This window comes from Choloepus didactylus, chromosome 13 (genome assembly GCF_015220235.1).
Source record: "Choloepus didactylus isolate mChoDid1 chromosome 13, mChoDid1.pri, whole genome shotgun sequence".
Lineage (NCBI taxonomy): Eukaryota > Metazoa > Chordata > Mammalia > Pilosa > Megalonychidae > Choloepus > Choloepus didactylus.
The window spans coordinates 14830950-14843876 of record NC_051319.1 but is presented as its reverse complement, the minus strand read 5'-3'; the positions used below and the strand labels follow the sequence as shown (position 1 = coordinate 14843876).

Below are 12927 nucleotides of genomic sequence, written 5' to 3'. Positions count from 1 at the left end.
GGTAATTTGTCATAAAAATAAAATGAGCTATCCAGACTATTACTCTCAGTTCAAGTTCTGATATATAATAGTTTATAAAAACCCTAAGCTTTGTAAGGCAACCAGTAATTTGTAAGCTATGTTTTTGTCACTATTTCTGTTAACACCAAAAAATTTAAAAGTTAATAAAAATTAGAATCTGCCTTAGAAAATACAGGCAATTTAAGGATGAAATAAAGTAGAGGAATAATCACATGTTGCAACCAAATATAATCTTGCACTATTATTTATTTTCTTTATCTGTTATTTTAAGAGCTTCTCATCCTTGTCTTGATTCAAAAGAGAAAAAGCTGGAACAATAAGAAATATAAAAGAACCAACAAATAAATACTGAAGGCAGAGAAACAAAGCAATTTGTCTAAGATCACCTATCAAAGAGATAGTAAAGCAAACAGCAAATCCAAGCAGCCTGGTTCCAGAATCCACCCTCTTACCTACTCCCCTCTGCTAGTGGAAGACAACCCCCTACAAGCTTTATTTATTCCTTCCTCTAATATCCCGAATACCAGGCTAAGAACAGAGAAATGTTTACCTGCAATATGTACAGTCATAGAACATTTTCTTATAAACTGTGCTCTAAACGGTGGCTAAGATCCCGAGATTCAAATATAAACACTTCCATTAAAAAATTTAAAAACCCATTGGAAAAAGCATTTATTAGACTTCTTTTGGGCTTGGGAACATTAATTTGCATTTTACAATATGCCACTTATTTGTAAGCAAGTCACTAAAATTTAGTGATTATTTAATCATCTGATTTCCTTAGGTATCAAAAATTAGGCATGCTGCCCTGCCCCAATGGAAATGGTGGAGATTACTGATGCTCCAAGGCTCCATTCCCCCACAGAAGCTTTGAACAACAAGTGTAACTAGCAGAAACATCTTTCCCAAAGCTCCAGAAAACAGTTAAAGTATTACAGTAAGAGAGCAAATGCCAAATCAAGAAAAAAAGCAACTTAAAACAGTACACAGTAGGATCTCGTGGTGCCCTGGCTGGCTGCTCTTCATCCCCTCACCTGTTGGGTGGGTAGCCAGCCTGCACTCCCAATGGGAGTCCCTGGTCCTGGTTCCAGAACGAGCAGAGTAATTCTCATGCATATACCAGGAACATATATGTCTGTGCCAATCTGTCTTGTGGCAGCCTGAAGAACTGAACCAGGACACTCATCATAGGCTTGCCCTCCCAGAACTTGTCCTACACATAGCAACAGCTCACAGAGCTCTCCTCTATGGAATTACGTAGGAGAAGAGTCAAATCAAAGCTGTCTGGGTCAAAGAAGAGGCTGCTATGGGACGTACAGAGCAGTGCCCAGGAATGCAGTACCTGGGACCATGAAGACACAGCATTTCCTAGGGCAATGAGAACATTCAAATATGTGTAAATGAGGGAATTCCTAGGGCCACACACTACATGCCCAAGGCAAGATGCAGAAAGAAATCAATGCACCTGAAGATAAGACAACTGAAATCATTCAGTCTGAGAAGCCAAAAGAAAAAAGAATGAAGAAAAGTGACTAGTGCCTGAGGAACCTGTAGGACATGATCAGGTGTACCAATATATACACTGTGGGAGCCCCAGAAGGAGAAAAAAGAGAAAAAGGGACAAAGAGAATATTCAAAGAAATAATGGTTAAAATTTTCCCAAATTTAATGGAAGACACAAACCTACACATCCAAGATGCTCAATGAACTCCAAACAGGATAAACACAAATATATCCACACCATGACATACTATAATCAACATACTATAATCAAAGATAAAGAGAGAATTCTGAAAGCCACAAGGGAGAAGCAACATGTCACATACAAGGGAAACTTGATAAGATTACCTGCCAATTTCTCATCAGAAACCACAGAGAAAAATAGGCAGTGGGATGACATATTCAAAGTGCTAAAAGAAAAAAAAATTGCCAGCCAAGAATCAGAAAAAATTGCATTCAATTTTTCTTTATACAACTGCATTCCATTTTTAACAGGAAACTGCATTCTTGTCCATTACAAACCTACCTAGTTGACATTAATAATTCTCAAAAGCACCCAAAGCCAAATCCAAGGAAGAAAGCAATTACTAGATTGTTCCCTGGGGGGTGAGTCTACAAGGTCTTGCAGGGAGCAGGGGAGCAGGGGCTCCAACACTGGTCAATACATGAGAGTCAGAAGCTCTAGGACAGTAAAGGCTGCCCAAGGAGAGACAAATGATACAGAATACAAGTGGTAAGGGGACTTGTTATAAGGTCAAATCCAATTAACTTCCAGGTCATCTTTTATTTCCCACATCTATAGGAAGTTGCAAAATTCCCCCTTGTGAATCAAAAACATTTTATAATGTTCGGATTTGGGATTTGCGTTACTCCATGTTAGCAACAAACTGTAGCTCTGGATACGGTTTAATTCTTCCATGGTTTTGGTAAGAAAATGTTATTTTCCATTTAATATTTGGTAATTTTGGATGAAAGACACAGACTCACTCTGGTAACCTCAAATGTTGCAAAAGGGGTATTTGTGGGGGAGGAGGGGCATGTATTTTTAAAAATAAATGCAGAAAGAAGGATGTCAGACTTCAAAGAGACTGGAATTCTTTAAGGCATGGCATTATCTCTGATAGCTCAATAGCGTCTCTAAAGAGGGCAGGAATTCTAGCAAATGGCCCCCATTGCCCTGGTCAGATGATTTCTTTTCCAATGTTTCACCATTGAGATAGCTCAGCTCCTTCCTTATATGTGTATTCCCATGTACTTCTACTACCAATTACCTGACAAATTTTTCTCTGTGCTTTCTGGTTATGTGCCTGAGAAAGATAGCTCAGTTAGACATCATTGCTCCTGTTGGAACAGAATTTTTGGACCAAGTCATCTTATATGCTGCTGTTCAGCTCTGAGACTGACTTCCCTTAGGCCAGGTATCTTTGGTCAGTTCCAGTGAGCTTAGACTAGGGTAGCAAAAGTCACACAATAGAAAACATTAACACCTATGTGTAAGCAACCACTTAGAGCTGCTCTCTCTGTAGAAGCTGAGGCTCAGCATGGCAGACCCTAGAACATAAAGCTTCCTCTTTGAGATGATCAGATTCAATTCCAATATCCAATAAATTAAAGCATGAGATAATTTTTGCATCCACAAAGAGGTTCACATAGCACAAAAATGTAACAATTATAGAGCCCCAAAGTGAAAAAAAGAGACACACAAATCTCTACCTTAGCACCCTGATAGATCATCCAACTTCTGCTTGAATTCCTTCAAGTGCTAGGGATACTCCCTACCAATAGCATGGTCAGACTGACCTAGATAAAAAAAACTTTGTCAGGACAAAATCTACCTTCATGTATTCTCTGCCAATTAACCTTAGATTCTTTTTTTTCTTCTGAAGCAACAAAGAACATGTTTATTTATTCAACCAACTAAGACTACAAACTCTATTAAGTATCGGGTGGCAAGTCTTGTGTTTCCTTTTTGCATTCTGTAGACTAAATCCATTGAGTAATTTAAATTATTCTTCCTAGGACTTACTTCTAGGCTCACGACTATTCTAACTCCCTTCTTTGAGCACATCCTATCTTGTTCAGACTACTCTTCAAAAATGCCCTTGGAATCAAGAACAGTAGTCCCACATGATATGACCAGAACAGAGTATTGTAGAATTATTAACTTTTAAGAACTGGCCACTAATTTCATTCATTCAATATATATTTTTAAGCAACTATATCACACTAGTGGTTCATATTAAGAAAACAGTCAATAAATTACCTAGATCTGCATTCAGCCCTACTAAATATAACTGTGCTACGCTGGTTTGTATATACTGTGTCCCCCAAACGCCATTACCTTTGATGTAATCTTGCATGGGCGGACCTATCAATGTTGATTAGATTGAAATTCTTTTGAGTGTTTCTGTAGAGATGCGCCCCACGCAGCTGTGGCTGATGACTCAGATTGGATAATTTGAATGGAGGTGTTGGCCCGCCCATTGGGTGGGTCTGAATTAAATTACTGGCACAGTATATAAGATCAGACAGAAGAAACAAGCTGCTACAGCCAAGAGGGACACTTTGAAGAAAGCACAGGAGCTGCAGATGAGAGACAGTTTGAAGACGGCCATTGAAAGCAGACTCTTGCTCCAGAGAAGCTAAGAGAGGACAAATACCCCAAGTGCAACTAAGAGTGACATTTTTGAGGAACTGCAGCCTAGAGAGGAACGTCCTGGGAGAAAGCCATTTTGAAACCAGAACTTTGGAGCAGACGCCAGCCATGTGCCTCCCCAGCTAGGTTTTCCAGACACCACTGGCCATCCTCCAGTGAAGGTACCCAATTGCTCATGTGTTACCTTGGACACTTGATGGCCTTAAGACTGTAACTGTGTAAGCAAATAAACCCCCTTTTATAAAAGCCAATCCATCTCTGGTGTTTTGCATTCCAGCAGCATTAGCAAACTAGAACATGTGCTCTGAACATTTTTGGTAATACAAGCACAAGAACAGTTTGCTCTCAAAATTTTTCACAATCACCATCATCCCAAGTATGACTGTTGTTAAAGTTACGAGACCAAAATAGAACTGGATTCAAATACTAGTTTTGTCAGGTAACAGATGTGAGAGGTAGCCTGCTCACATTAACAGCCTCCTGTTGAAAGTGCCTGAGATCTTCCACTGACCACAGAAAATGTTCAACCTAGACAAAAGGTTTTCTAAATACTTAAGGGTGCTGAACCATAGCACCATGTCATTCCATCCTAAGTGGAAAGGACTGTCTTAAAAGAACTGTGGATGTAGAATGCCGTGAACCTTAATCAGATTAAAAAGAAATTAAGAGAGTTGTTAACATCCTGAAGTAAAAGGAACAAAGATATTTCAAAATGAAGGGGCTTCTGAACTCCCATCAATGGGTAAAAAGTAGACTGAAATGGAATTCAGCTGCACTCAGGACTCATTTCTGATGGGGAAATGAAGGACATCTCAGCAGGTGGAGCCTCCCCCCCCCCCCAAAAAAAAATAACAGATCAGGGAATCACTTCCAGGTATTAGAACTAGGCCCTACAGAATCAAGGAACACTCACTGTCCCCAAATTAGGGAACCCTGACAACATGTGCCTGGCTGGATTTCAGAATTGCTCTGGACCAGAGACTGCCAGGTGTCTCCCACTTCTCTCCTATTTGAACATGAGTGTCGGTATCTGTCTCACCATTTTATGCTGGTTGTATCTTTTCAATTCATGAATCTGTATCAAGCAGGGCTGCACCAAAGGAGTCTCATCTGTATAAGAATATAATGTGAGATCATGGACTCCAATCTTGAGGCCTCAATGGATAAGATTTTTGGAGATCTTGGGAGAGGGTAAATGTATTTTGCATGGGGAGGAATGTAAAGAATAATGTCAAAAGGGCAGACTGTGGGGATTGATAATGGTCACAAATTTTCCACAACCCCCACATGAAGTGAAGTGAAGTTTAATCTTTCCCACTTCTTTTTTAATCTGCGCTGGCCCCATGGCTTGTCTGACCAAACAGAAGTAACATGTGACTCAAGAAGCCTAGTATTTCTGCTCTTGTTCTCTCGGAACACTGCGGCTACTACATACAAAGTCTAGGCTGTTCCCAGTAAAAAGGCCACTTGAAAAAGAACCAACTGCTGCCCCCACTGTCAGTCACAGATAACTGCCATACACTTGAATGAGGATCTTAAACCATCTAGCCCCAGTCAAGCTGCCAGATGAATGAAGCTACATGAATGACTCCAGGCAAGAACATTAAAAATAATAATAAAATAATAAGAATAATAATAAGAAGAAGCCTCGCTAAGTCTAGATCAAATTACAGAATCATGACAAATACATGTTGTTTTAAGCCACTACATTTTGGGATTGTTTATTATAGAGCTATAAATAACTGAGACAATGGTAAATAAAATAATGGTGCATCTTACAATGGATGATATCTTTTTTTTTTATTAAATTCAGTTTTATTGAAATACATTCACACACCATACAATCATCCATGGTATACAATCCACTGTCCACAGTATGATAACATAGTTATGCGTTCATCACCACAATCTATCTCTGAACATTTTCCTTACATCAGAAAAAACCAGAACAAGAATAAAAAATATAAGTGAAAAAAGAACACCCAAATCATCCCCCCCATCCCACCCCATTTGTCCTTTAGTTTTTATTCCCATTTTTCGACTCATCCATACACTAGATAAAGGGGGTGTGATCCACAAGATCTTCACAATCACACTGTCACCCCTTGTAATCTACATTATTATATAATTGTCTTCAGGAGTCCAGACTGCTGGGTTGGAGTTTGGTACTTTCAGGTATTTACTTCTAGCTATTCCAATATATTAAAACCTAAGACGTGTTATCTATACAGTGCATAAGAATGTCCACCAGAGTGACCTCTAGACTAATGGATGGTATCTTAATTTGATGAAATATAATCAACAGGTCAACACATGCTTTTTAAAAATATCAACGTAAGGAAAAGTGAGGGGGAGTTCATACAATTGACATGACCATAAAATACAACAGACTATAAATCACAATCACTGTTCCAGGTTAATGTTTAAGGATGAAGTTTTCAAGATGTGACTGTCACAGAAGTAATCCTCAAAACCCTTTCCTAGTGCTACACAATCTCTAGAATCAAATTTTAAATGGATATGAAAAGAGTGACATCAGCTTATTGTAAATGAAAACCAAATGGATAACATTCTTGAATTGTGGACTTTTTAAAGACAAAATTTGTAATTTTCAACTCCAATTACATTGTCAACATGGCAGTGAAAAGACCAAAACAGAGAAAAATAACGTAACAAGAATGCTGAATTGAATTGAAGGCTATTTTTATAAGATTATTTAAATAGAGTACAATTAATTTTTGAGGCCAAGACAAAGCGAACATTGTGCTCATTTTTAATAGAGTTATTTTTTTTAGGGAGAACATATAGTATATTGACAAAGCCCTAGTATTCAGACAACTGGGTCTCGTCTCAGTTTTGCCACTAACTAGCAGGGTAACCTAGGGCAAACCATTCATTTCTTTTTGGCTTTGATTCCTCAACCATGACCTGCCAAACAATTACTATTAGGTCCACATAAATCCAAACAGCTATTCCTTAGCATTCCAGAAGATTCAAAAGGAATGTGGATGCCACCAAATTAAAAGCTAAGAATACTTTGGTTAACTATGATTAAATGCAATTTCTTGAATTACTATTAATACTAATATTACACATAACTAAAGCCACCACACCCTGAGCACTTACTACATGCTAAATATATTTGCAACTAATTCCTATTAACAATCCTATGGAGAAGGTGCTTATTATCATATTTTACAGAATAAGAGACTGAGCCTTAGAGAGGCTAAGTAATTTTCCAAGGTCTCATCCAGGTCTTTTTTAACTCTTGAGCCATAACTTTCAAACACTACCCTCTGCTGCCTTGCCACAACAGCCTCAAGTTTAAGCTCCAAATACATAAGAATTTCAGTATCATAAATGCAACCAAGGAGGATACATAATGCCATCAACAGTGGACTAGGAATCAAGAGACCTACATTCTAATGCCAATTCTGTACTACCTACACTTGGATGTAAAACAATGAATAAGTTAACCTTTCTGAGCTTTTTTTTTCATCCACAAAATGAGAAATGACTGAATACATCTTAAGATTTACCGTTCCCAGCTCTGAAATTCTGACTCTCTTACTATTTTAAAAATAACGTTAATTTAAATGTTATTTCCATAATTAATTTTCTAATTCAAACAATTAGCATACTAATACATACAAGCGTATTCAAAGTCACGAAGATTTTCTGACCACCTATTAATTTCTTCCTCCTATGAACAAACTGCATTCATTCTGGCACTTAATCATACTCTTTTACACTGTCTTGTAAGAGCTTTTATTATTGGCTTCGCTGGTTATTGAACTATTCTTTTATTTTACTTTCCAAGCATGTTTGTTACCAAGTTACATGAATATCCTTAAGGATAGAGATATTTCTTCAATATCTTTGAATGGATAAATAAACAAATGAGCAACTGAATAGAAAACAAGGGGCACACAGCAATCTTTCAATAAATACATATTGACTGAAAATATTTTCCTCTCTAGCTTTAAAATACACATTATAGTAATTAAAGTCCATTCTCAGAAACTTCCTTTTAAGTAATAATCCATTTTTCTTTTGGACTACTACACATCTCAAGTTAGTTCAAGTTTCTTAGTGCACAATTAAAACCATTCAAATTCCACAAAACCATTCTCACTGGATTTACCAGCACTTTGAATAAAGCAGGTACTCAAAAAATGAATGAAACTGAAACGCACCCAAATAATATTACAGCAGCTGAAAAAATCAAGTAAACCATTGCTATAATATTATCTAAAGAAACTACATGCAAAAAGTATTTTAATGAGATGGCTTAAGTGAAGATGTTTGAAAAGCGTTAACATAAAAGTGAAGGAAAACAAATGTTAAAGAACAACAAAAAAAAAGTGAACACCAAATAGGACTTAATGAAGAAGAAATCAGGATGTTACCAAATGTGAAATATCATATATTTTGAAAATACTCATTTTTAAATATCGAAATATTTCAAATACTGAAAAAAAGAGATTCAAAAAGAAAGATGATCATAAGGTAACACAAACATGAGTCTAGGAACTTTTTGGATTTACATAGAGAAGATCGGACTGTGAGTTCAAATATCACATCAACATAGAAGAAAGCCAAAGTCGAAAGAGGAGAAAAAAGAATATACCGTAGATGTAAAGCTTTACATTGGGAAGAGGGAAGGCAGCTGAACACAAGGGGAAAGAAAGTCAAATACACTGACAGTGCTGAGACAATACCAAAAACAGAAGACCATAAACAAAAATACATGTAACAACCAAGTCTTCTTCAGACCTAAATTATCCAGCCATTGAAGCATTTTACAAACTTGAATAATCATTGTCCTCTTAGTGCATCCCCTCACAAAGAGCAGAAAAGATTTATAATTTTTATGCCATGTAGAATGAGTATTAAGAACTACTTTGGGGTTCAGAATTACTACAGCAACCCTATGAGTGTCAAAAGAGGAAAGTGTCATGGCAACATCAGATGTCACAAATTAGCAGTCTGAGCAAAGAAGACAACGTCTTGCCCCAACAAGAGAATCGAGAATCAGCTACACAAAATGAGCCATGAAATGGGGTGACCAAATGGAAAACAGTCAAACTGTCAGATGCTGAATCAACAGCAACATTGAATTTCCTGAAATAGGAGAACCTACCAAGTTCTTAATTTTTTACCTTTAAAATATTTTACAATAACTCCATTTGGCAATTTATGAAATGTCTCTTTAGAACACCTATGTTTTAAAATTAGTGTTTTCCACAATATGGAAGTGTGTACAATACTAAAAGAAGAAAAAATTCGGGGGGAAGAAATTCTCTTTAAAGTGCAACCATACCATCTGTAAAATCTGAAAGTTCCAGACCAGTTTTGTAGAATTTTCTTAAGTGCCATTAGAGGCAATGGAACAGTAACAGAATCTATTCCACCTTTCTACAGAGTGATCAAGCTGTCATTAACAACCAGGATCATTTCATTAGAATAATAGGCATGAAATTATCAGACTAATAATCAGAACAGGGCTATTTTAACTCTTTCAGGATTCTTAATAAAGAGAGAAAACCAGGAGTAAAAAGAGGAGATGTAAACTCAACAAGCCAGAAGTGGCACTTGTGTAACCACAAATTAATGTTACTATTGCACTATCCAAGGAAGATTAAGAAACAACTGACTTCAACCAACAGCTGGAAACAATTACACGTGCAGCCACTCTCGTTAAAAAATCCGCACTACTTTTAAAAAGTTTATTTAGGTATTGCACTAATTTAAACGAAGATGAACGTTTTAGCCGCCTTTCTTGCCCGTTTCTGTGGCAAGCCTTTCGGAAGGTGGAGTTGATAAGGTCGACTCCAAGAAGGAAAGAAGCTCACAGAGGAAATGGTATCCTCATTACAGTCCAGGGAATCGGTGACGCACTAGGTAGGTGCTTTGAAAATATCCCACCATTTACCTTGACGGGAGCAGGTAGAAAGACGTCCACGTGCACTATTGTTTTCAAGATACGTTTATTTATTTTTAACTACTGCTTTGAAATCAGTAACCTCAACCTCAGCCTAATGAGGGGGGAATGGCAGCGCCGCTGGTGGTATCTGGGTGCAACACAAGTTTCAAAAATAAATAAAAACACAGCCCCCACCCCACCCCCTATTTTTTTGCAGCGTACTCTGTGCCCTCACCTCTTTCCTCCTCCACACTTCTGCCATCACCCCCGCGCAGCTGTTCACCTTCGCTGCCTCGAGTCCCCATGACAACCCCACCCGAAGGCGGGCCCCCACCTCCGCCGCCTCCCGGCCCCCGCCCTGGCTCGGCCAGCTACACTTGTCCGGCAGGTGACGACTGCACTACTCTTAGGTTCTCACTCTCCCCATCCCGAGGGACGCGCGAGGCCTGACAGGATCCCTCGTGCAGCGCGGGCCCACTAAGGGCAGACGCACGACCCTCCCCAGCTGGGCACGCGGAGGAGGGGAGGCCGGACTGGGAGATGGGGAGTGAGGGCAGAGGGGTCCACTCCACCCCCAAACTAGTGACGCGAGCACCTGGACGCGACCCCCAAACGGGGTGCGGCGACCCGGAACCCCTCTCTGGGCTGCTAAGGGGGGCCCAGGGGCGGGCACAGTGGGCGCAAAGGAACTTGTCTGTTTTCACAAACAACGACGCGTCGTGGCAGCGAGAAACTGGGGACGACGCTCACCTTAAAGGGGTTGTTGAGATCCGGGTCCGCAAACGGGTTACTGTCGAAATCCGACATCTGTCTCCTGCTCGGTGTCACCCACCCGACCCAGAAGTAGAGAGAGAGACTAGGAGAGGACGCCGCCCCCCTGCGCGCTCACGTCGCCGCGGAGCAGATCCGGGTGCAGCTCGCGGGGCCACCCAGCCGGTCGCGCCACTGAGCATGCCCGGTGCGGCGGGCTCCCGGCGGGCAGCGCCGCTCGCGTTAGCCGTCCCGTTCTTCCAGGCCTGGAATCAGAGTTCCGAGGTTTGGCGATGATCGCGTTAGGGAATCATGGGGGGAGGGAGCCGGGAGATTAGAGCGGAGGTGATTTGTCCTGAGGCCCAGAAACCTAGCTCAGATTCGGCGTATTGTGGAGGCGATGGGTTTATCTAGACTGGATTGTATAGACATCGATTTAAAATCGACCCCCTACGACCTAATGTGACTTGGTGAGGAGATGGTACTTTCTGGGTAAAAAAGGACGCAAACTGACCCCACAGATGGAAAGGCAGCCCGGAGCGAAGAATGCACACCTGGGGAGGGAGTCGCTGTTTAACCATGCTTCCGGCACGGGCTGCAAAGGCGCGGGAAATGGTTGGAACCTCCGCACCATCCTCCAAAGATCAAGTCCCTTGGGGTGCTACCCTCGCCAATGAGTTTTGCACACCCCTGACCCCACCTGAGAATCCCACCTCCCGTCTTCCGGTCCCTCCAACTCTAGGTTGCTGCTAAATCACGGAGAACAGCCCTGGCACTGCCGATCCGGACTTGCTCCGCGCAGGTTTGGCGAAGAGAGGAGATTCAGTACCAGGGTCCAGCCCCTGCTCCCATCCTCCTGAATCTGCAAAATGGCTACTTCTCCGGAAATGATACGGGAGGGGGTGGCGTGGCACAAGTCCAGAAATCAAGGCCGTCAAGAATGTTAGTGAATGACAAAAAGAAAATGCCTGTTTTTGTTTATGTACAGGCCTTTGATAGCAAAATATAAACCTTTGATTTTCCCCTTTCTCCCCAACACCAGGGATGAGATTACCGAAAACTATGTATATGTAAGGAATGAATTTGCGCCATTCGTTACACCACCCCTGAGTTTAGAGGGTATATCCTAAACCATTTTCATCTTCTTCTGCTCTAACAGAAAAGCACTTAGACGGACAAACTACAAAGAGACAATTACTTTTACTTGATAGGTGCCTAAGAATTGGAAGAGTCTAGACATAGTCTTCCTTAGCCTTTTTGAAGCTTGCATTGTGCATCGTCACCCGGGAAATGATACTTCCCACTATGAGAACACTAGCTGCAAATGATGGACGAACAGCGGGTTTACTGTAATCTCTCTATGGCAAGATCCATGTTGGGAAAAGTGACAAAGCAGTTGCTTCCAGGCAGCCAACGAGTAGTGTCAACCAGTGACAACAGGCAGGGATGATAATGGCAGAGCTGAAAGATCCCAAATATGAAAGAGCACAATCTATCTTGCCACCATCATATCTTCAACAGCCTGGTGGCTGACTTATAGCTAGTGCTCAATACACGTGGAAGGTTCACTTCCCAATTCTGATTATAGTGTGACTTGTGCTACTGCTTCACCTCTCTGAGTCTGTAATGGGCTATTTAAAAATTAAGTGAGATAAGATAAAGTGCCCTACATGTATTTAGTGCCTAACAAATACTGTTTGTCTGAATCTGAATACCACCAAGGCGCCCCCCCCCCATTGTTCTTGTCTCATGTACTTTGGCCTCATCTTTCCAGAGCTTGACCTTGCCCAGCTTATCTGCTTCCTCTCACTACTTTGGCTCTCACTTCCTCCACCTGTCCTCCGAATGACTCAAAGGATCAACAGCTATTTATTATGCATTTAATAGGTTCCAAGACAATAACAATTCAGCTGAACCTGCAATGCAGGGTGGACATTTCCAACTTCACTTTGTTTCCAGCTAATGTTATTAGCACCTATTACAAAGGTTTACAGACTTCATTGTTACAGAATCACCTGGAAAACTTGTTAATGATGCAGACACTAACCACTCCACACCTCCTATCCCTTAGATT

The 12927-nt window shown here is 40.5% G+C and overlaps 1 protein-coding gene across 1 annotated transcript in view; it reads right to left on the bottom strand.

Annotated features, from left to right (window-relative positions):
• Positions 1–11049, bottom strand: part of SCAMP1 (secretory carrier membrane protein 1) — a 131627-nt gene extending 120578 nt beyond the window's left edge. Inside the window, exon 1 of the mRNA XM_037801219.1 lies at positions 10854–11049. Within this exon, the coding sequence (XP_037657147.1) occupies positions 10854–10910 (57 nt within the window). The 5' untranslated portion in view covers positions 10911–11049. The remainder of the gene's footprint in view (positions 1–10853) is intronic.
• Positions 11050–12927: the final 1878 nt, after the last annotated feature.